Here is a 24,746-nt window from a genome sequence, read left to right on the forward strand (position 1 = left end):
CCACTCTAAATTATTTTTAATCATTTTAAACATTATTATTTTAACTATTTTTGTTATTTTTATGTTATGTAGTGACTAGATCAAACTTCTTCAAAGGATTCTTTGAATTCTTTAAAATTCTTCAAAGTCAGCACCTTTATTTCTCACCACTTCTGTCCAGTTAGTCACCACTAACTATCCCTTCTGTGAAATTCTCTGTTTCCATGATACCAAGTGTTGCTCTGGTACTGACCACCAAAAGTGGTCTTTCAAAGGCTGGCAGTGACTACAAATCATCTTTTGTCAGCCCTCATTCTTCATGCCCTCTAAGCAACATTCAATATTACAACTGTTCCCTCCACAAAAGTCTCTGTTCCCTTGGTTTCCTTGACATAAAGAACTACCTTGGTCTTCCCCTTAGCCTTCAAACCACTTCTGACTCCAATGATGTGCCTCTTCTTTCATCCCTAACCCCAATCTGGGGATTCTCCAAAGACTTCCTAGGCCTTCTTATTTTATTTCCTCTTCTTCCTTCCATGTTGTTAGCATCCGTTTCCAGTACTTTAGCCGCCACTCTTATATGTAAAAGTTCCACATATTTTTCTCCTGGTTGACCTCCCTATCCAACTCTGATCCCATGATTCTAATACTGTTGGATCATTTGGAAGTTCATTTGGCAGCTCAAATTCAATATACCAAAAATGTTTGTTATCTTTACACTAAAACCAACTTCTTATCGTGGTTTTTGTTAGTGGGTATCACACTTCTCTTAGGCTGGCTTAAAAACCTTTGAGTTAAATCTGGTACTTCTCTTTACTTCTGCTTTTCTTTCTTATTTTTTTTGAAATCATCCTTTCATTTCAACAAAACTGTTCAGTGTTGCCTAGGTCTACCTCTGCACTGTCTTGAAGCTCTCCATTTTCTACTTCCCAGCTGTAAATATAGTGAAGAACATTATACCCGCATCACAGTAAAAACAATAATTATAGTATAATGATATAGAAGTAAAGGAGATATATCCCAAGGGAAGAGAGGGCAGAGAAGACTTTTTAAAGGGGGTAACATAACGTGTGAGCCAAATCTTGAAAGATGAATAAGAGTCAGACTGACACGTCGGGATGAACATTCTGGAAATAATAACATGTGAAAAGGAATGCCAACAAAGAAGACCACGACTCGTTGTTGAAGTGCAAGGAGCTCTGTAGGTCTGGAGCTCTGGCTTCATGGGGGAATAAAGCGGGGAAGCAGGAGGCAGAGCTTTGCGGTAGCAGGAGTGGAGGGAGGGTATTGAGGGCCTCGTTTCAGTATCTGCTGCTGCATAACAAACCACCCCAAACTTCATGCCCTAAAACGACACAACCAATGATTATTTCTCACAGTTCTCCAACTGGGCAGCAATCACTGGGGATGGTTCATCTCTGCTCCACATGACTCAGGTTGGCGCTGCTCCGCTGGGGCCAGAGGACCCACAATCCTTACTCACATGTCTGGTACTTCAGCTGAGGTGGCAGTGGTTGGCTGGCTCTCCCTTCTTCTTTTCACACAGCCTCTCAATATTCGGTAGTCTAGCTCTGGTTCTTTACATGGAAGCTGTATCCTAAGAGGGCAGAAAATGGAAGCCGCAGAGCTTCTTAAGGTTTAGGACCAGAAGTCACATGACATCTCCCCCTACCTTCTATTGGTCAAAGCAAGTCACAAGACCAGCTTAGCTTCTGGAAAAGGAAAATAGACCCCACCTCCCTTTGGGAGAAGCAGCATGAATATAGAGGGATGTGAGGAAATGTTGGCAGACATCTTTGTAGATGGTGTAACATAGGCCTTATAGATCACTGCATTCTGTAGGGTACCATCTATAGGGTATCATCTATGGGGTAGGATTTTAAGCAACAGACTGACATTTTAAACTTACATGTTTAAAAATATCGCTTTGACTCCTTTGACACCTTTATGAAGATTGAATTGAGGGGTCAGGGCCAGTACCTGGAAACAGAGCAATCTACCCATCTCCAAGGCAGCCTCTGCCAATATGTTACAGGCTAACCTCTGCAGAGCCTTTTTCATAGGTCCACATGCATTGCCACAATTTGTCCTCCTCGTGGAAGCAAATGGAATGAGTGATGGATGCCTTTTTTAAAAAGAAGGATACCACCAAGGTGTCCACCCAGAACCCTGCCCAGGGGTCCAGTGTCCCTTCCAGAAAGATGGATTCACACCTGCCATGGGGGAGGGAATATGCAATGCTGCCGTTGCTCTGCCTAATGCTTTTCTGTTTAGAAATACTACTCTTTGCTTATTTTATGTTCATTTTTCTTTAAATAAATAAACCAGGAAAGTCAGATGAGACCCCTGGGGAGAGCAGAAGTCTGCTTTGCAGAAGCCAGGGGCTTGTCCTGTGTCAGAGCATACAGGTGGATGTGACCATAAAGCCCACATGGGTGTTTTATTTCTATGCAAAGTGAACCGTTTGACTCTTGCCTGTAATCTCCACTACAGTGGACTGTAGGGTCAGTGCCTATAAAAAAGAGCCATAGAAAATATTCACAGAATTTGAAATGTCTTATTGTACCCCCTCAGTCACTAAATTTCCTTCGTGAATGAGAGTTTTAATGTGTCAGCAACTGCGACTTGAGCAGAGGAGAGCAGAGACTAGTGCTTATTAGTGCTTGTTAGAGCAAACTGTTCAATATCTGGGAATGGAGAGGAGATAGTCCTTTTAGACTATCAGGGGTTTGTATGGCCCCTTTACCTAAGTGTTCCTAGAGCCAAGATTTTGGTCTATGAAGAAAAAAGTCTCTGTTTTTTGGTACAAGAACCTGAGGACAAGGTTGGAATATGGTCCTGCTTCGTCAATGTTCAGGTTCTCTCTCAGGTTTCTGAACATTTGTTCATGCCATGGTGGCATCAGGATGATGTTAATTCTCCCCCAGAGCTCCAGGGCTCAGTAGGTAGAAGCCAGGATCACTTGGAGAGATTTGGTCTCAAATCTCAGCTTTGCCACTTCCTAGTTATGCGACTGTAAGAAAATTCCTTAACCCCTCTAAACTTTGGTTTCTTCCTCTGCAAAACCCCAGTAAGGTAGCATTGCTATGATGGATTAAAAGAAATACTGTTTATTGCACTTAGCCTAGTGAATGGCACAAGTGCTCAGTAAATTTTAAGTGATTGTTCTAATGGACTTAATGCTGATCTTTGCTATGTTTCTCTTTATTTCTCAGGGAGATGTTAATCTCTGTGGCTCTAGGCCAGGTGTTATCCCTCCTTATTTGTGGAATTAGCTTGACCAGCAAGTACCTGTCAGAAGATTTCCATGCCAATACACCAGTCTTCCAGAGTTTCCTCAATTACATCCTCCTCTTCTTGGTCTATACCACCACACTAGCTGTCAGACAAGGTAAGCATGCAAAATCCCGAGAATATAGCTTTGTTTCTCTTTTAGCAACATCTGCAAGAGTGATGAGCGATGACCAGATTAACTTTTTTCACTTACAGCATCATAAGACAATTCAAAACCCCAAATCTCACTTTTCTATTTTGCAGTAATACAGCAAACAAAATGAGTGAGTAAATCACAAAGAAGCATAAATTGTGTGAATTCAGCAGGAAGTAGGAAATGCATGTATAGGCAGAAATGTACAATTGCTTATATTTGAATTCCTGTTAGCATTCCTTGTACCCCTCAGTAAATCTAAATAGACTGCTTCACTGGAACCTGGAACAGGCCTGATGAAGCTGTCTTAATAAATGCTAGCCCTTAGAAATCCAAGGGGATTACAAATATATGTTCTTGGGAAAGTGTCACGAGAAAGATAGAAATAGTAAACACAAACAACTCTAGTAATAACAAAGGGGAAAAGAAAGAAAAGAAAGCTACCACAAATGGCTATGTGAGATGTTCTGTCTAAACTTAAAAGAGCCAAAAAAATGAAACGAGTCCTCCAAGAGTCAGTGCAAGAAAAACTTATTAAAGGGCAATTGCAGTTGAAATCCTTGGGGTATATCTCTGGAGGATATACTTCAGAGACTTATGATTATACCTATGGCCCAGAAATAGCCAATAATAATCCCCCAGTATCAGCTGTCGACTGTAAAATATGCACTGAAAAGTAGCCATTAATAGGTTTGAAGACAATTATATACCATAATAATGAATAAAGATATGTGTATAGCTGTATACATCAATCCTAAGAGTCATACTTTTTAGAAACTTTGCTAATGATCATATATCAGCATTGAATTTTTACATTTCCTTATTTGGATTGTCCTTCAGAGTAATATTGCTTAATTAAAATGATTTGGCCAGGACTAGATTTCATCTTAGAGGGAGAGTAAAAATGAACAAGTTAGGACTGAATTCTAGTTTAACTTGGGATTTGTTTAAAGTATTGGAAAAGCTAATTTCATTTACTTCTCAAATATTGGTGTTATTGGTGTTTGTTTTTAAAATTTAACATCAGTAGGCATAATTAATTTAAGAGTAAAATTTCGAATAAAACCTCAGGCTACAAAAGTTATAGACATTGAGTCTCAGCTATATTTCCTCAGTAGGATTTGGAAGCTAATGATTTTGAATGCTACAAATGCATTATCTAAACAGTTATACCCACAATTTCACCATTGGTGCCTCAATCCAGGAAAAAACTCCAGAAAATGAGGAAATTGGGGAGGCATATACTTAGAAATTTACTTATGAGAGACTGTTAACATGAGGAATGTATAGTTTGGTCATTCAAGAAGAGAGAGCTATGCAGTTCGACTTAAAAATCACTTGATGAAAGCTTGAATAATAGTTTAGAATTATTAAAGAATAGAATGATTTTAGCCCAGTACAAGGATTATAATTAAGGATAGTAAGATTAAATGAAGAGCAATTTTGCAACACTCTAATATAACCAGAAAAATCACACGAAAGTGGTGAATTTACGTTCTGTAGAGATTTTTAGAACCAAACAGTCTAGACTACAAGATGGTGAATTACAACTAGTCTTTGGGTTCTTGTCAGTCTTACTTTCCAGGAGCCCAGAGATTTAACAAAAACTCTCATCAGGGAAAAAAATAAAATCAAGCCATTCTAAGAAACAGAGAATAATTGCACAGTTACAGGTAGAGACAGAAAAGCTTAAAAAACTAAATGTAGAAAAAGACCCAAGGTTAATAATAATACCTTCTGTTGAGGCTTTATAATGTGCCAGCTACTACATACGTGAATTACCTCTTTTATTCCTTCAATCCAAGGAGATAAGAATCATTATCCAAAATTTTATAAATGAGAGATCGGAGGCTCCCCCAGCATCAGGAACCTGCTGCAGGCTACAGAGCTAGGGAGAGTAGGGGCCCCTCCCAGGCCAGGGCTGGGTGCCTTCATGGCCCACTGTGCCCACCCATGTGCGGTCCGGGCAGGAAGGAAGAGGGAAGGGAGACAGGCTGGAGCAAAAGGAGGATTTTTCCCCTTGAATTTCAAAACCCTGGATAAGAAACCAGCCCTGGGGGCAAAGTCTAGTGAGGCACAGCACTGATGTCAGGAGGATGTGACTGTAAACGGTGCTGGGAGGGGATGGCGAGGGTGGGCAGGGCAGAGGCACGACTGGAAAGAGGCCAAGGACCAGAAACAGCAAGGAATTCAGAGGCTCTTTGGAAGGAAAAAACTGAAGAGGACCTGAGAAAATTCTTACTGTCATTGCAGTTGGTGATGGAGAGAACCAGTTTCTAAAATGCCTTATCCAGAGATTTCTGCATTGCCTCAGATTATCACTAAATATGCTGGCATGTCTTTATTTGGATGTTTACTCAGAATGTTTGTTTGTTTTAAGCTTCATCTTTAGAAGTTTTAATAGGCTGGCATTAAGCTAACATCTGGAAATCAACATAGTAATTACATTAATTTTGTATAGGCTGATTCCGTGCCATGTTTTAGAGACATAATAATCTCCTTCCTCATGCACCTCAAGATTTGAGAGGGAACGAACAGAGCAAAGAGGAGAGGATGGAAAGTGTGATGTGTGTGAGGAAAGTGCTGTCATGGCCACATTTTCTCCTCCCTACCAGGTACTTCCTAAGTACTCTGCTAAGTACTCTGCCGGGAGTGCTGCAGGTCAGGATTGAGCAAGATGCCAGCCTTCCCAATTCTTCCAGCACAGATGTCACTGGCCCCACAAGGCCACCATATTCATTTGATACCACCTTAGGCCACACAATAGCAATAAGTTAGACTCAGGAATTAACAATCTTTCTTTATCGTTTTAATTATAAAATGTATGATTGTCACATGTAAACATATTGTGATAAATGCAAGAAGGCTTTCAAGAGCATTAAGGGTGATGTTATTACAAAAGCCTTGTGGAAATTTGACTTCAGAGTTAAAGTGAATTCTCCTCACCAAATTTGCACTGAACCAATGATCAAAGACTCTGAAGCAACAGAATGCAGTATAAGTTTCAGTGTAACGCCAGTTCAAACTGGAGTTTGAATTTGTCCCTGATTATTAATTGGTTCCTACAAAAACTTGTAGAAAACCAAAAATTGATTCCTACAAAGACCATCCTCCTTAAAAAAAAAAAGTATACTGTAGAACAAGTTTTAAGGCTAGCCCTTCGTGATTGGAGCTAGGTTTTTTTATTCCAGATGGTTCTAAAATTTTTAAAAATCTTGCTGTTTCTCCTAAAGAGCTTCTTTAATACAACTCTGTAGAAAAAAAATGTACTTCAAAAAAGTAGTTCTAATGACAATGTATCACATTTGAGAATTCAGATAAAATTTAGATAGCTGTTACTTGGTTAGTTGTAACCACTTTGGGGAAATTACTCAGACAATGTGGTGAAGTGGTTAAGAATCCGCCTGCCAATGCAGGAGACACGGGTTTGAACCCTGGTCCAGGAATATCCCACATGCCGTGGAGCAACTAAGCCCCTGCGCCACAAATACTGAGCCTGCGCTCTAGAGCCCGTGCACCACAACTACTGAGCCCGCGTGCCACAACTACTGAAGCCTGTGTGCCTAGAACCCATGCTCTGCAACAAGAGAAGCCATCCCAAGGAGAAGCCGACACACCACAACGAAGAGTAGCCCCCGCTTGCTGCAACTAGAGAAAGCCCGCGTGCAGCAACGAAGACCCAACACAGCCAGGGGGGAAGAAAAATACACACACACACACACACACACACACACACACCCATTGAAATAATGCCTGAAATCCAAACTCACGCTATATGTACAAAGTAGGGTTTCAGGAATTGTAAAGAAAAACGTAGTCCTCCTCTTGTGTTTCTCCTTTACTCTTACTCTACCACCACACCACAATACTTCTGACACCAGATGTGTGGGGCTTTTCCCACACCATGCAATTCTGTGACACCAGCTGGGTGTCTTACAATATAACTCAGTTCTGACAGTTCTATCTGGAGATGGAGAGAAGTTATTACCTGTGCTTCTGACCTACCTGCTATAGATCAGAGGTTCCCACGAACCCTCCTTGGGTTTGGTTAATTTGCTCAAGCGTCTCACAGGACTCAGGAAAGCAGTTTACTTACTGTTTACCAGTTTATTACAAAAGGATGTGATAAAGGATATAGATGTATGCTCAGATGGAAGAGGTGAGTAGGGCAAGGTGTGTGGAAAGGGTCGTGGAGCCCCCAGGCCCTCTCTGGGCACAGCACTCTTAGCATCTCCATGTCACGTGTTCACCAACCCTAGAGCTCTCCAAACCTCATGGTTTTGGAATTTTTACGGAGGCTTCATTAGGTAGGCATGATCATTAGCTTCATTTCCAGCCCCTCTCCTCTCTCTGGAAAATGGGAAGGCGGGGCTGAAAGTTCCAGGCTTCTAATCATAGCTTGGTGTTTCTGGTGACCAGCCCCATCCAGGAGCGCACCAAGAGTCACCTCATTAGAAACAAAAGAAATTCCTATCTCTCTGGAAATTTTAAGTGATTTAGGAGCTCTGTGTCAGGAGCTAGGGTCAAAGACCAAATATTAGAACCAAATATACTCCTAGCGTTCTTCTCACTTAGGAAATTGCAAGTGTTTTAGGAGCTCTGAGCCAGGAACTGGGGGCAGAGAACGATACATATATATTTCTATTATCTCACAGGTATATGACTAAGAAAGTATAGTGAAGCTTCCCAAAACTTACGGATTTGCCTGGGAAGCCTCTTCCTCATGCCTACTTTTTTCTTAAAATTCCATGTAATACTAACTGAAATCAGGAAGCAGAGAAACACAAAAAGCAAAGACTGTGAACAACTAAAGACCACTTAGTTCTTGCATTTGGATGTAGAAGCAAGAAATGTGACAGGCTTTTAAAACAAAGGTGAAATAGGATATATTTCTTATCAAGAAAAATTATGTCATCAAACTTTTTGCCCATAAGCTTCTTTTATCAATTATTACAAGAATCCTGCTGCTTCCCAGAACTACGTTCAGCAGTTCTTAAATAATAGATATCCATGGTTCTTTTTTTGGCAGTTTTTAACTTCTGAATATATATAAACCACACAATTTTTAAATAGTCGATAATTTCTTCTTCCTTTTCTTCTGCCAGTTTTTCTCAGTTCTTGCCTCTCCAATTTCTTTTTGTTTTCCTTATCAACAAGTTGCTCAGCGATGGGGGAGGTAAGGATTGTGGAGCAAAAGCAGGATGCTGAGTGAAAAGAAAACACTTTCATTCCTTGTTTTCTTCCTCAAGTCATGATGGCGGGGAAAGAATGGGTATCAGCAATGAACGCACAGATAGAATCAGAAGTGCCTGCTTCTTTTTGTATACAGACCCTAGAAAGAGAAGAAAAGGTTGCCACTGTTGAGCATTATTAGAGATATTCCTGGTGACTAGTTCTACAAGTTTTGCTTTTTCACTGAAAGATATTTTTATAAGCTCTTCCAATTTTGAATAAAAGACAAGCTTGCAGCTAAAAATTTGACGAGTATTGCATGAATTCCAGCAAATTCTTATATACACATTAAAATATTTGTTGAATCTTTTATATATTTCTTTGGGTGAGTGTGAAAATGAAACAAGTTACTAATAGTACTAACAGAACACTCAGAAATATCATCATGTGTAATCCCTTTGATTTTTTCCAGAGAGAATACTGAAAAGTAAATTCATGCCTTACTGTTCAAGAGAAATATTCTCGGTTTGAACGTTAAATTCCAGAAGACAGAAATCCTAGAGGTCTAGGTTCAAATTTCAGTTCTCAGTGGAGAGGCTGAAAGCATTAAGTCAGCTCAGGAATATCAAGCACTCACCCTCTCCTGATCCCTTTTACCCACTATCTTCTTTGTTCACCCAGAGCACTCAAGCAGGGCAGGATTGGTGAGAGAAATATACAAAGATGACAGCCTTGTCTACACACAATAGCTGGATGCAACTCATAGCCCAGTAGTCTAGTCCCCACAAGAATGTTCTTCTCAGAATTTGTACCAAAAAACTATGGCTCCTTTTGGTGGTGGCTGGGGAGACATCAATCAGAAGATCATTGTTGCCTCTTCCAATGTAAGGCAGGCTTCATATTTGTTCTCTGCAGAAACACTATACTTCTTACACTTCTTACAATGACATAGGCTAAACTCTCAATTACCAATGCTGCAAGATTTAAAATATCTGTGTAATTAGAAGAAACGTAGGACTTCATACGAAATAATATAGACCTCTCAGAAAACCACAAGGTCTGGGAAACTTAGGTATCTGGCATTTCACACTATGTCAGACCCTAGAATCCCCTGAAGATCTCACCTCCCCAGTTCTGTTTGTATGGCTCTGCCTCTGTGAATCTTTGCCCCTTGCCTTTGTTGGAATTTTCTTTGATGCTTGCCATAGGAAGCCAAAAACACAGGCCAGAGCAGTAAAAAGAGTTAAAGCAGGATCCAGGATTTTCTCAGAGCAGAAGCCTCAGTTTTGTTTTGTTTTTAAATTTTATTTTATATTAGAGTACAGTTGATTTACAATTTTGTGTTAGTTTCAGGTGTACAGCAAAGTGATTCATTTATACATATACGTGTATCCATTCTTTTTCAGAATCTTTTCGCATATATGTTATTACAGAATATTGAGTATAGTTTCCTGTGCTATACAGTAGGTCCTTGTTGATTATCTATTTCCTATATAGTAGTGTGTATTTGTTAATCCCAAACTCCTAATTTATCCCTCCCTGCAATGTTTCCATTTTGGTAACCATAAGTTTGTTTTCAAAGTCTGTGAGTCTGTTTCTGTTTTGTAAATAAGTTCATTTGTATCATTCTTTTTTAGATTCCACATGTAAGTGATATCATATGATATTTGTCTTTCTCTGTCTGACTTACTTCACTTCATATGATCATCTCTAAGTCCATCCATGTTGCTGCAAATGTCATGATTTCATTCTTTTTTATGGTTGAGTAATATTCCATTATTCCAGTGATGTTGTATATACGTACAACATCGTCTTTATCCATTCATCTGTCGATGGGCACTTTGGTTGCTTCTGTGTCTTGGCTATTGTAAATAGTGCTGCAACAAACGTTAAGGTGCATGTATCTTTTCGAATTACGGTTTTCTGCAGGTATATGCCCAGGAGTGGGATTGCCAGATGATATGGTAGATCTATTTTTCGTTTTTTAAAGAACCTGCATACTATTCTCCATAGTGGTTGTACCAATTTACATTCCCACCAACAGTGTAGGAGGGTTCCCTTTTCTCCACACCCTCTCCAGCATTTATTGTTTGTATGTTTTTTGATCATGGCCATTCTGACCGGTGTGCGGTGATACCTCATTGTAGTTTTGATTTGCACTTCTCTAATAATTAGTGATGTTGAGCATCTTTTCATGTGCTTTTTGGCCATCTTGTATGTTGAAGCCTGAGTTCTGCTCATACACAGCTAGTTCAGTTTCCAGTTCTCTGGATAACCTTGAATAAATCACTGAGAAGGGATTCTTAGATGGTTGGATAAGGAAGGACTTGACAAACGTAAATACTGAATTGTAACTCCCTTGAGAGTTGTGGGGGAGATATTACTGTCACTTACCTACATCTGGTGAGGTAATAGTCACTGGAGCCTATTAAAACATCTCCCTTATGGGAAATTACTTGGCAAACCTCCATTCCTGTTCCTTGTCATGTTGCATTTATTTTTACTTCATATGTATGATTGGAGAGTTTTATCCCCCATAGTATAGAAAGGCTGTACCTCAGTGATTTCTGAAATGAACCTTGGTGGACACTCCATGGGAATTATGCTTATGTTGGGGAAGGGAGAAGAGAAGGTGGGGCAGCGGGTGGGGGTGAAGGGATTTTTACACAAACCATGCTGGGAAATTGTTAGAGAACATCAAAGGGGAAAATTAAAATCCATTTCTAGCAAAACTGCCTGCCAGTATATGGAGCAACTGGAACTCTCATATACTGCTGCTGGGAATGCAAAGCGATACGGACACTTTGGAAAACGGCTTGGCAGTTTCTTATAAAGTTAAACATCCACTTACCGTGTAACCCATCAATCACATTCTTCGAAGAGAAATGAAAACATCATATCCACGCAAAGAACTATACGCAAATGTCCATTGCAGTTTTATTCACATTCATAAGCCCAAACTGTAACCAACCCAAAAGCTCATCAGTTTGTGAAAGGAGAAAAACAGTTGTGGTAAATGCACACAATGGAGTATGACTCAGCCATAAAAGGAAAACGTTACTGATACATGCAATGATATGGATTAATCTCGAAAGCATTATGCTATGTGCAAGAAGCCAGACACGAAAGCTTATACACTGTATAATTACATAATACATAGTAATGTGATGTTCTGGAAAAGGCAAAACTATAAGGTCAGGAAATAGATCAGTGGTTGGTAGGGTGGGGAGTGGGGTGTTGACTGCAAAGGGACACAAGGGAACTTTTGGGGTAATGGAAATGTTCTGTATACCTTGATTGCTGAAGAGGTTACATGACTATATACATTTGTCAAAATTCTTCAAACTGTACACTTAAAAGGGGTACCTTTTATTACATATAAATTATGCTTTAATACACTTGACCAAAGGAAAAAAAAAAAGCAAGAGAACTGTCTACTCTCACTCCACGGCTGCCATGATGAAATAATGTTATCACTGGGCTCAGAGTTTCCAATGTGTAGCTATTCCCTCAGTCACTTATGGGTATTAGGAAATGCCATTAAAACTTCCTACTTCATTGTGGCATGCTTTCAGGCTGCAAGAATGAGTATAGTTTCCTCCAACCCCAGAAAATGTACCTACTCTAAAGAACTTGCTCTTGGGACATGAATTATTATTTATCAAGCTCACAATCTATTAAATAATGTAAAAGTACATAAATTTCATACATATGCAGTGCTTACAGGGTGAATCTGCCCCAAGTCAAGTCTCCCATAGTCTTAACCAAATTTACAGTACCTAATAGTGCATGTACTGTTTGTGCTAAAGTGACTGAATCTCAAATAGAGTGATTCCTTAGCCAGAACTTTCAATATCACTTAGCACAATAAATGACTTTTAGATTGAAGGAAAATGACATGAATATGCAACACCATTTTCTTTTAATGAATCCTTACATAAACTTACACACACACACACACACACACACACACACTATACATCAGGCCCTCCCTCATTCCCCATGCCAAATACTTGATTAATGGATGCCCTTCTGATTCTTCTATTCCAAACAGCATATAAGCATGGAGGGAGGGATGTCTTCCTGTTTTATCTGGAGTCTATGTTGACTGTTAATTCTGGAAATCTTTAAGCATTCATCTATCCATGCTGAGAGCTGGCATAGAGCAATACTCATTCTTGGCACGAAGCTCCAGCATTCTTGTGGGAGATTGAAGGGTGGTTACAAGATGATAACTATATTGCCTGAAGGAGATAAGTCCCCTTCTGCCAAAATAGTGCCTTGTATGTAATTAGTGTAAAAATTCAGAGGAATAGAGTTTATCCTTACAATCATCTTTCTCATTAAAAAAGAATCATAATGGAAGAACAAAGCAGTCCCTGCAGTGAATTGAATTGCTTTCCCTAAGTTTTCATTAAATCAAAGACTCAGCAGTTAGCCATCTTGCAGACACTATTGCAGTCTGCTGCATGAGATTTGCAGGGCGGGAGGCGGGGGGGAATAAAACAATGAAGCAAAGTTATTTTTTCTTCACAGGATTAGAATTGCATTGTGATTATCTTTAGATCAGAGTTCCCTGTCCATGCATTTTTTTGACTGTCTGGTTTCATTCGTTTCCATTTCTGAGTTTTTGAGGACCAGGAAGAAGAATGTGTAACTCACCAAATTTAAATGTGATTCCTGCAAATGGTGGGTTCTGACTACAAGTTGGAGTGACTGGCCCCCTTCAGTGACCTATATGAGGAAAAAATATAAAAGAAATTACTTCCAGATAAAAGAAAATATGATCAAAATTTGTTTGTGACAATTTTTTACTATTTGATATGTCTTTGTATGAAAGAACATGAATATTACTTTATTTTACCTTTAACTGCCTAATTAGTCATGTCTAAGAAAATGTCTACCCTTAAAAATCATATTTGGGAATTATTACTTATGTTCACTAAATTAAACAATTAGGATCTAGACATTTTCTGTTTCTCAGTTCAATAGAAATTCAAGAGCCATTGAGTCATCCTGGGTTAACTTGCCTGTGTTGCATTTCTTCATTTCACAAGTCAGAGTAATAATAGTAACTGCCTTACAGCTTTCACGTGGACCAAGTGAGGTAATATATGTGGAAAACTCCTAGCACAGTGTCAGACGTATAAAAAGCATTCAATGAATATAATCTGCCATCATTGGAATTAGATTTGCTTAATAAATGATTGATTTTCCTCCCCAGAAAGTTGGATTTTACACATGTACCCCTTAATTTGAATCAATTCTATCATGCGGACCCTGAAGTTCATTAGCCATATCCCAGCACTTATGTTCTCCTTAACTTGTCACTGGATGTCAGAGTAGGCACTGGTCTGATTTACAGAGGGAGCAAAAAGGAGAGACATTTTAGATGCTTTCTTACCTACGGTGTCCATTGTGAATGAGGGAGTTCATTGATATAATTATTATACTAGAGCAGGACTAATTCTGAAATGCCTGAGGCCAAGTCCTTCCCCCCAGCATGTAGAGTGGGGCTCCCTCGGGCCTGAGGAAGCTACGTGGTGGGAGACCGTGGGCACCCAGAATCTGTTCAGAAGGAGCCAGAGCCCCCCTTCAACTTTCAAGCATAACTTCACTCAAATGGTCCGAACTACAAGAAATCAGAAGGGGAAGGAGGGAATCTCGCTCCCATTTTTTGACAGGGTAAGAATATTATGTCTATTTTAAAGTTGAAAAATAAAATCAGGGTGACAATAGGAAAAAATAAAACCGGTCCAAGATGAAAAAGAGCTGCGAAATACCCAGAGAGAGCACAAAGCACTGGGGGCTACACAGCCAGGGAAGTGTAGGCAGCCAGTGCGTCATTCTCTAGCTAAGAAGGGGAGAGGCTGTCACAGATCGCGGAGCCATCGTTCAGCCATCGTTCAGCAAGAAGAACACGCTGCAGACAAACTCAATGGACTACTAGGGCCTCACCAAGTTCAAAGCAGCTGGTTCTATACCTACAAGCACAATTCAACTTTTGGCTTAGTGAATGTCATTCGCGGAGGTCGAAATTTCCAGCTGTGCTGTGTTAAACTCAGGACCATTATAGCACAGCTTTAAGCAAGCTATTGATTTTACACTTTTGTCAGACTAAAAGAAACTAAGATCACTCAGGAGCAAGCAAAGAACTCAACTTCTATAAATAAAGTTAAGGAACTTGGTAACTTCTTTTTCACAGAGCAATGTGTGGGCAGAGCTTATGTAAGTGGCATAAATGTAGAAGTCTCTGCCCTGTTAAAAATTGTAAGTTGTTTACTATATGGAAACGTAATAGATCTCAATCCCTGATTTCTCTTGTTTTGGCATCAGTTACGTCGACTAATTTAGATATCTGACAGGAAAGTCATTGATAAATGTGTTCCTATACTCAGTGTCTCTTAACTGAAGGAATCAACCTGGTGTACAAGCCAAGGATTCAAATTCTCCCTAGCCTACAGAGGTTTATAGTTTTAGGTCTGCCCATGATTACTTCATACAGAACCTTCTAGAACACTCTGACCTGATTATATCTATTCAGCTTTCTCTTATCTAAATTTATCTTACTTTCCTCAGTTGCTCATTCCTCCTTTATGTGTTCTTTCATACATTATTTCATTCATTAAGTCAGCAAACACTTCTTGAGGGCCTTGTTCTGTTAGGCAGTGTACTACCAGGTGTGAAGGATACCTAACTGAGTGAAGATCATCTCCCTTCTGACACCCCTTCTAAGCTCACAGACAAGAGGAGGAGAGTAAACAGTCCCTGTCATTGCAAGAGTACAGATCTGAGCCCCGCCCCCACCAGCTTTCCCTTATCTCCACCAAATCTCCACTGCAAAAGAATTTACTTCTCTGCTATCCATTTTATCAGTCTTTGCTCCATTCAGCCACCCTTTCCCAATTATTCACAACAGAAGGATTCAGTCCAAGCAGTTGGAATCAATCCATTGCTGTTTCACGGCCTTCCTCTTGGCCTTTCTTTGACGGTGCACACCCCTTGCTCCAGGACCCTGACTTTGCATTCAGAAGAGTGGCAGCTGTTCCCCCAGTCCCTGCACCCCCCCACCCCCATTGCTGTCTCCTGGGAGAACACAGCACTGACATCACCCACCTCCTTTATTTAGACTTGGCTGTGGCAACTTCTTGGCTGCTAGGCGTCTATGAGCTAGAGCATTTGGTATTTTCATGATTATTAGTGGCTCCCAAGACCCTCAAAAGTCTCTTCGCCTCTTACAAGCAGTTTATATATGGATCACAGATTTAGGTCTTTTTGCCTGACTTAAGTGACCCCTTTACGTAGTGGAAAATAGCCCTTTACTTTTCTGGCTTTATCCTTTTGAGAAGTCTTTACCTTTCTGGTGATTTAGGAATGTACCTTTAGCACTTACTGTTACATGAATTTAAGCTCTTCCTAAGTTTCTAACAATGATAAAATAGAAACCACAATAATTTAATGTTATAAAATGAAAAGTAATAATACAGTGGAGGATATCAGAGTTCACAGCCTTTATTCTAGTACCTGACAAAGGGAAAAGGCTGCCAACCACTCACAGGGACCTTTAGCGTATGTGGAGGGATGGGAAGGAAGGACAAAATATCAACCGCTTGCTTTCAACCAACTAGCTCATCTTATTTTCTTAGCGTGCAGCATGCTCCATTCAGCACGTATTCATCACATCTCTTTCAAGGGGTTAGGTTTCCATTTCGTAGTATTCTAGAGGAGTAAACTAGGGTTACAATAGGTACAATTTCCAGTAGTTCCAATTCATTTCTAGAAAGTAGCACAGATAAATATCCAACTAAGTACAGCAATGACTATAATTCCCTTGAGGAAACCATTATTGCATCCTCTTAATCTTGTACCAAAATCCCTGATCTAATCTATTTATTCATGGCTTCACCTGAAAACCAGAAAAGAGTATCTCCCCTTAGCAAGCATGTCTCTAGCCACAGGTATCCCCCTGTGTATCGATGCAGCTCCCAAGGTTAAAGTTTAAACACAGCCAGCAACTAACTTAGAAAAGTCCCATCATCTCTGGGGTTGAAGTTTCATTTGATTGTGGAATATATTGATGGTACAAAGTTGTCTTCAGTTAAATTTCACAAATATTTATTGAGCCCACTGGGTACCAGCACCTGATGAGACCCCTTCAGATGCCCTCTCTCCATCCCCATCAACCCTAGCACTGCCTAGCATTCCTTCTCACCTGGACCGCTGCTACCACCCCTGAACAGCTCTCTGTCTCTGACATCTGCCACATCTTCAGCACTGTAATCCCTCTTTTAAAACTTTATTTATGCTAAGCTGAAGTACAGCAGTCAACCAGGCTTTGGATGATCATGTAAATCCTTGTTTATTTGTGACTTTTATTGAAACCAGGATTTTTAAAAACAGTTGGGAGAGGAATTGGTTAATAAAAGGTGACTATTTTCCATGTCAATTAAAATCAACATCTACTTTCCAGCTTCATTTTGTAAACCGAAATACGGTCTTTTAACAAGGATTCAAAGAGACTCAAAATCAAGATACTAGAATGTTGCTATTTCTGCTTTCTAATATGCCCATCTACTTGAGGAAAGGAGACCAGAGATATAATAACTAAGTTTTGTTTTCTGAGTAGGGTGTCTTCTGAAGTGCAAGCCAAGTTGCCTTGGGTTTTAGAGCAGGAGACGTTGATCCTAATGTAAAAAAATAAACTTAATATTTTAGGTACTAGTTTCAGAAGATGTAACTTTGGTTCATACTGTGCTCTGTACACAGCATTATCGCTAAACTCAAAGAATTCAGTTCTGGAATTCCCTGGCGGTCCAGTGGTTAGGACTTGGCACTTTCACTGCTGTGGACCGGGTTCTATCCCTGGCTGGGAACTAAGATCCCAGATCCCGCAAGCCATGTGGCGCAGAAGAAAAAGAAAAAAAAAATCAGTTCATCTCTTAATATAGAACTTCCAATTAAAATCAGTTCACTTTGGGGCTTCCCTGGTGGCGCAGTGGTTGAGAGTCCGCCTGCCGATGCAGGGGACACGGGTTCGTGCCCCGGTCCGGGAAGATCCCACATGCCGCGGAGCGGCTGGGCCCGTGAGCCATGGCCGCTGAGCCTGCGCATCCGGAGCCTGTGCTCTGCAACGGGAGAGACCGCAACAGTGAGGGGCCCGCGTACCGCAAAAAAAAAAAGAGATAGTGCTTCTCACCTATGGCATAAATGCCACTCTCTTCTTCAAAGGAAATCTTTGTTAAAATTTTGTTATTCACCATTCATAGAATTTTTTTATGCATATGCATCATGTACATGGTTATAATGTGTTTTTCATGTAAATGCTAGGAGCTATACATATTGTTCTGAAACTTGCTTTTTCCACTTAATATATACTGGAAATTTTTCCATCTCAGTACATGTATATTTACCTAATCATTTTTAATTGCTACGATAGTATTGATAAACTCACAATTACTGGTCATACAGATTGTTGCCATTTTGCATTTCCATCCATTTACGAGAAACAACCTTGTAGATATATCCTTAAATACATGAGAGTATCTCATAGTTTAGATTTCTAAAAATTTAAATGCTGAGTCAAGAGGCATTTTAAATATTGATAAATATCACCGAATCTGTCCTTTCCAAAGGTATTACCAGTTCAAAAGCATACTAACAGTATTTGAGAGTATCTGTTTTCCCACTTACTTATTGACATTTGATATTATCAGTAACTTTTTTTCAATCTGAAAGGTGAAAAATACTTATTGTTTTAAATTTCATTTCCTTAATTACCAGTGAAATGAGCATCCTTTCACATGTTTATGGGCAAGATGAAATAACTTTTAAACCCTAAAATAAAAACATGAAATGATAATGATCCCTCTGCAGTGTAAGAATAAGTCCCAGCGGACTCCTTTCCTTCTTTCTTTAACTCAGTCTCTTGTTTTCATCTCCTCATGAATTAGTGCAAAGAAGGGAAAACAAATGGGCCCTGTGATACCTTCCTCTGGAAGAACGCCACCGCCAAAACCTTGGAGTAATAATTTGGAAATTTATATCATCCATAAACCTTTTATAGTAGTGTAATTAGTAGGGCTATTAATACTACCCAAGCCTAGCTTTCTTTATGGCTGTAAACACAGCTTGTGATCACATAAATGACATCAGTAATAATCCTTTAGGGCATCATGTAAACTAAAGTACTTGAGTCAGTTTAGCTGTGGTATAACCAGAATTATCCATTCAAAAAAAAAGATTATTTTTGCTTAGAAAGCAGAATATGAGGGGGAACCCAGGGGCATTTTCCAGCATTTGGATTTTGGATTCCAGGGGAGGTTTACCGGTGTTAATATGTCTGAGAAGAATGGATCGGAGAGAGAAATAGAGATCATTTTAGCCAATATCAGTGTAGGAATATGCCCATCAGCCAAATAGATCCTGTCTTTTTCTATAGCTCAGTGTCATTTACATATGGTTTTCTTCACTCTTGTGGCATTTTTATTAATGTTTAATACAAAAAGAATGAAGTCAGTTTAGTATATATGTTTTTTTATCTCTTCTGTAAAAAATAATGAAAGTGGCATGGAAGTAAGTTCCAGGAATCCCAAATCGGTATAAATTAGCAGCATGGTTTAGATGACTGCTGTAGGATTCAGAACAGTCAAATTACATTCAAGGATGGTTTCTACCATGGTTATGTTCCTTCCTTAAGCAGGTCAACTTAATATCTCTGTGACTCAAATTTCCTCCCTAAAAAAATGAGGATGACTATTAAATAAAAGTTGTTTACTAATATATATTGATCATTTTATGTGCTCCAAGGTGGTTTCATTAAAATGCCAGTCTAGTTGATATTTGAGAGACAGTATTCAATTGTATGTGACTTTTCTAGGGTTGGCCTTTAATTTACTTCTGGCTCTGAATAAAAGTAGTATATTCCAGGATGAGTAAGATTTTTCTGAAGCAACAGGTGAAAAGCCAGTCCATTCAACTTGGATAATTATTGACAGAGAAGAACACACTTAAATGAGGGAGAAAGAAAGAAATAGTGCATAGTGAGTTTGTTTGATTTTATGACCACGCTATGCACCATTTCAAGTACCCCCCAAAGGAGAAAGATAAAGGAAATGAGAATGTACAACTACATCATCTATAAGCCTTATAACCATCATTTAGGTCATTTTATAGATGCGGAAACTGAAGCTTTGAGATACTGACTTATCAAAAAGTGTAGAGCCGCTTCTATTTAGCATATAGTAAATCACAAAAGACCATCAATCTCACTCTACCAACAAAAAACATATAAAATCATTGTTTTTATGAAACTACCAGAAAGCTAAGGAAGGAAAGAGACCTAAATGTATAAAACTACAGAAAATTCCCTTTGTAAGGCAGAAAAGATTCACAGTTTCTCTCATTCATGGCAGAGTGACAAGAGAAGGAATCTACAGAGAGGTTAAAAAAAAAGAAAAAAAAGGCAGCCAGAACTTTAGGTTTTACTGGCCACACGTGAGCTGATATGGCAGATTTTAATTCTAAAGGACCCCAGCCACAGAGCAGGTCTACGTATACCTGCAAACTATATTTCATGGATCTGTGTCTAGTGCTGGGCGTATAGTATACCAAAGCCTGAGGTGTGGAGCAGGAGAGCTAAAAGAGGTTCCACCTGAGTTGTGTGGAGCCTCCCCAGGTACATGACAGTCTTCCTTTGAAGGTAGAGGGAACAGTTCAGGAGATCTGAGAGAAATGAACTTGAGGCACGATAGACTTTCACCTTCCAAGGGTTGGAGGCATGGCAGGATTGCTGAGGGAAATCTTTCAGAGACATTCCAGACAGAGAGAGATTTCTATGGTGCAGAAAGCCTGTCACATGACTGGAGAGCAAAGAGAATTTCTCAGCAACCCAAACAGTAGTCAGCTGAGCTATAATGCAAAGATATATTTTTTAGTGGTTCAGACAGTTGGTTGCTTTGTTGGAAAGTGCAAAGAGAGCTCTAAAACTTCAACAGTGCTCAAACCTCAAGTCTCGAAAAAAGGTAGTGTGGATCCTGCTTGCAAATATTTGAAGTCAGCAGTGAACTAAGTCAAACTAAAGGTACAAGAAAGTGCAGCCCCACTGATCAGATTGACTCAGTCCCAAAAACCAAGCAGCCTGACACAAAAAGGGCATCCTGTTTTGGAAAGTAAATATTATTTAGTTCAGCCTCTACTGTTATTTTATACAAAATGTCCAGATACAATAAAAAATTACTAGACATGTGAAGAAGCAAGAAAAATGTGACACATGGTCAAGAGAGAAAATAATCAATAGAAACAGACCCAGTGATGTCATAGATATTGGAATTATCAGACAAGAACTTAATAATAACTATGATAAAAATCATAAGTTCTAGTGGAAGAGGTTGAAGATATGGGGAATTTCATCAGAGACCAGGAAACTTTTTTTTTTTTTTTTTTTTCCTGTACATGGCCCTCTCACTGTTGTGGCCTCTCCCGTTGCAGAGCACAGGCTCCGGATGCGCAGGCTTAGCGGCCATGGCTCATGGACCTAGCCGCTCCATGGCACGTGGGATCTTCCCGGACCACAAACCGGGGCACAAACCTGTGTCCCCTGCGTCAGCAGGTGGACTCTCAACCACTGTGCCACCAGGGAAGCCCAGGAAACTATTTTTAAAATAGTCAAGTAGGAATTCTAGAGATAAAAAACACAATATCAGAAATGAAGAATGTAGGATTCAGCAGAGGAAAGAATCTGTACACTTGAAGATAGGTGAGTACAAAATATCCAGTTGGAACAGGAAAAAAATGAGTGAAAAACAAAAAGAAAAACAATAGACTACCTGGGACAAAATGAAATGATCCATTATGCATGTGATTGGACTCCAGAAGAAGAGACAATGGGGAAGAATAAATATTTGAAGAAATCTTAGCTAAGAACTTTTCAAATTTGTTGAAGGACATCAAATAGATCCAAGAAGCTCAGGAAATCCCAAGCAGTATAAATGCAAAGAAGGCTACACCCGGTTATATCATAGTCAAACTGCTAAAGACGAAAGACAAAGAGAAAATCTTGAAAGCAGCAAAAGAAAGAAGATACACTACAAAGAGGGAAAAACACCACTTGCTAGAAACAATAGGGCCAGGAAGGCTATGGAACAACTTTTTTAAGGTGCTGGAAAAAAAAACAACCTGTCATCCTACAAGTCTATATATAATGAAAGTATCTTTTTAAGTGAAGGCAAATAAAAGGCATATACCTAATAAGAAGCAGAGCCAAGACTTGAACCAGAGCCCTATAAATGGGAATTCTGCTTCCCATCACAGTCAGCTCTGCCCTTACCTCATTGTATTTGTTGTGTTTTGGGATATGATATGGGCAATGCCAGCTTTAAGTGTTTAATTTTTACAGTTTGTTTTTATTATAAAAATAATGACTGTTGAGAATTCCCTGGAGGTCCAGTGGTTAGGACTCAGCGCTTTCACTGCTGGGGCCTGGGTTCAATCCTTCAATCCCCTGGTGGGGGAACTAAGAACCTGCATGCTGTGTGGCATGGCCTGAAAAAAAGTTCTCATTTTTTACTTCCTATAGACTCAAATTGACAAATTAGAAATGAGAGACAAGCTCCAGTGAGTAGCTCAACATGGCCCACTTTCCTTGATCTCTTTCTTAGACTTGAGATTTGAAAAGTCATAACAAGAATCCTTGTCAACGCTTCTCTGTTAAGGCAAATCCTCATTGGCAATAAATATAAGAAATTCAATACTTTAAATATGCAAATTTGGAATAATCTATTTCTTTCTAACTTGAAGAAAACTGTCAGAAAGAGCAAAATTTTCCAATCAGCTAACACAATGACATTAAGCTAATTATTTGGGTTATAAAAGAAAGCAAAATGTTTTATGTGGTTTCCTCCTGCCAAGGATACTCTGGTAACTCCACATGTCATCACTCAGATGTTTTGCAGTTTCGTGACATGAAGCAGCCTCACCTTCACAAACATCACCATTGTCTTTGTCATACACATGTATATTACCAACTAATACGGCCAGCAGTTTTAAAAATTACCATTTTTCAGAATGTATTCACACCCGCATTTGGGGGCAGAAAGTGAGAAGTCATACCTGAAGGGTAGGAGAAAAGGCTTGTTTTGTAACAAACTTGAGAAAGTATCTGTAGTCACTACATTGTTCATAGTTGGCTAATCTGATTTTAGACAGAGTCAAATAAGGAAAATAATTTTTTGTTGTTTATAGTGAGACTGTTTAAAGAACAAAAAAGTACTGATGGAGACTTTAAGAGTCACCTACTCCAACTGTATAATCTCTACCTCTACAATATCCAAACCAGGGACTCAGAGTATACTTATTTTGAACTCATTATATTCCAGGGAAATGCATCCCATCTTTGGTCAACTCTGACCATTAAACTTCTTCCTCACAATGACTCAAAACCTGTTTCCTTTTTCACTGATACCCAGTATCCTAAATCTATTTTGGGAGGCCCCATGGAATATTAAATTCTTCTCACTGAAATATTTGAAACACACCTCATGTACATTTTTCTCCTCTAGGCAAACCTCTCCAGACCCTCTCCATACTGATTTCTTAGCACCTTCCGTTTACTCCTTTTCCCTTTGCGAGAGAAAAACCCACTGCTCTGCTGTTCAGAGTGGAAAGGGAGTGATCACTTCCCTCTTTCTAAGTATTACATTTTTTATAAAATTTTAATCTGCAGTTGATCTTTTTGTTTTTTGCACTCAAAGCTCACAGCACCTACATAATGACAAATGAAAAAGTGATTTATTTTCTTACATATTCCTATATCCTTATTGTAGGAAAGAATTTTCCCAAGCAGCTACTTCCATAACTATTAACTTGTTAAAAAGTTATTTTTACTGATACCTGACCAGAATTTCTGCCACTGTCTTATAAACCCATTTCTTTCTAATTATCTTTTGTATCCCTCAAAGTCACCTTAAGTCATATTAAATCACCAAACCTTTCCATCTTTGATTAAGGACTACTGCACACTTTTTAGAGCTGTCTTCATAGGTCCTTTTTTCTGTGCTTATCATAGCTTTCAGTGCACACCTTCAAACTCTCTTTGATCTCTCCATGGTCCCTAAAAATGGGAAGCTATACATCAGATACTGTTAAATATAACTGACAGAAGTTCCTCTTTTCTAAGTAAGCCTCCCTATCCTTGTACTATCTTAGACAAATTTTATTTCATTGTATTTCTTCCATTAAATCAAAACTTACTGGAATGGTTAAGAAAGTAAAGGAGGTAAGCCTTCCCGTGTCCCTTATAGATGGAGCATGGGATAGTTGTATGGTTCATTGTGAAAACTCAGAATGAAAAGGATGGATTAAAATTCTTTAAGAATTTTCCTCTTGAGTTTAAAAGGGAAAATGCCAGAACCTTGGTCAGGGAATGATCTCTGTTCTGATCCCGTGCAGTCTCTGCTTTTTATTGTCCTCTGAGCTCCTCACTGATCTATGACAAATTGGTTACAAATTGCAGATACTTCTTAGTCTTTTTTTAATAATCAGTATTCATACTTTAAGCAGTTTCTTCCTCATTTATAGTCCCATTGTTCTACAGAATGATCTTTTTAATTTGGTACTACAGTTTCCAAGTCCCTTTGGCGTCTACCATGAACCCTGAAAAAAATGGTCTCTCCCTGCTTAGGAATGGTTTTACATTGCATGAGTGTGAAGGGGCAGTGGGTACATAGACCACACTGGCCTTTGGCAGGAAGAAAATTTCTTGGTTAAGAGCTGCCTATCAAGCCATTCCCTATTCCTCTTTACTTGTTTGACCTCTTCTTGAGGTCACACTGTTAAACCTCCTTTTGCTGCAGTCCTGGGTTGGGTGGATGTTGACTTCTCTCATGCTCACTTTTGTAAGGTGTGGATACTACTGTTCCTACGACAGTAACTTTCCCAATGTTGCAACTCAAGTAACCCCCTAAACCTGAAAACCACAGCGATTCAGATCCCCATCACTCTTTCCTGTCGATTCTGTTCAGACCCCTAGGATATCTTCACCACTGAATATCAACAACACCTCCTAGGACTTGGTGATTTGGATTTTTGACCCTCCTCTGGAGGATGCCAACTCTTCTGTCCTCTTACATTCCCTCATTCTCCACCTGGAATGTTCTGCCTCACGTCCTTCTCC

General features: G+C 39.4%; 1 protein-coding gene across 1 annotated transcript in view; it reads left to right on the forward strand.

Annotated features, from left to right (window-relative positions):
* Positions 1-3,070: 3,070 nt before the first annotated feature.
* The window catches only part of SLC35F1 (solute carrier family 35 member F1), a 172,014-nt gene continuing 150,338 nt past the window's right edge, over positions 3,071-24,746 (forward strand). Inside the window, exon 1 of the mRNA XM_022555175.3 lies at positions 3,071-3,370. Within this exon, the coding sequence (XP_022410883.1) occupies positions 3,199-3,370 (172 nt within the window). The 5' untranslated portion in view covers positions 3,071-3,198. The remainder of the gene's footprint in view (positions 3,371-24,746) is intronic.

Source organism: Delphinapterus leucas, chromosome 12, assembly GCF_059928025.1.
Source record: "Delphinapterus leucas isolate spDelLeu-1000000601 "Yukka" chromosome 12, BTC_Dleu_Yukka2, whole genome shotgun sequence".
Classification (NCBI taxonomy): Eukaryota; Metazoa; Chordata; class Mammalia; order Artiodactyla; family Monodontidae; genus Delphinapterus; species Delphinapterus leucas.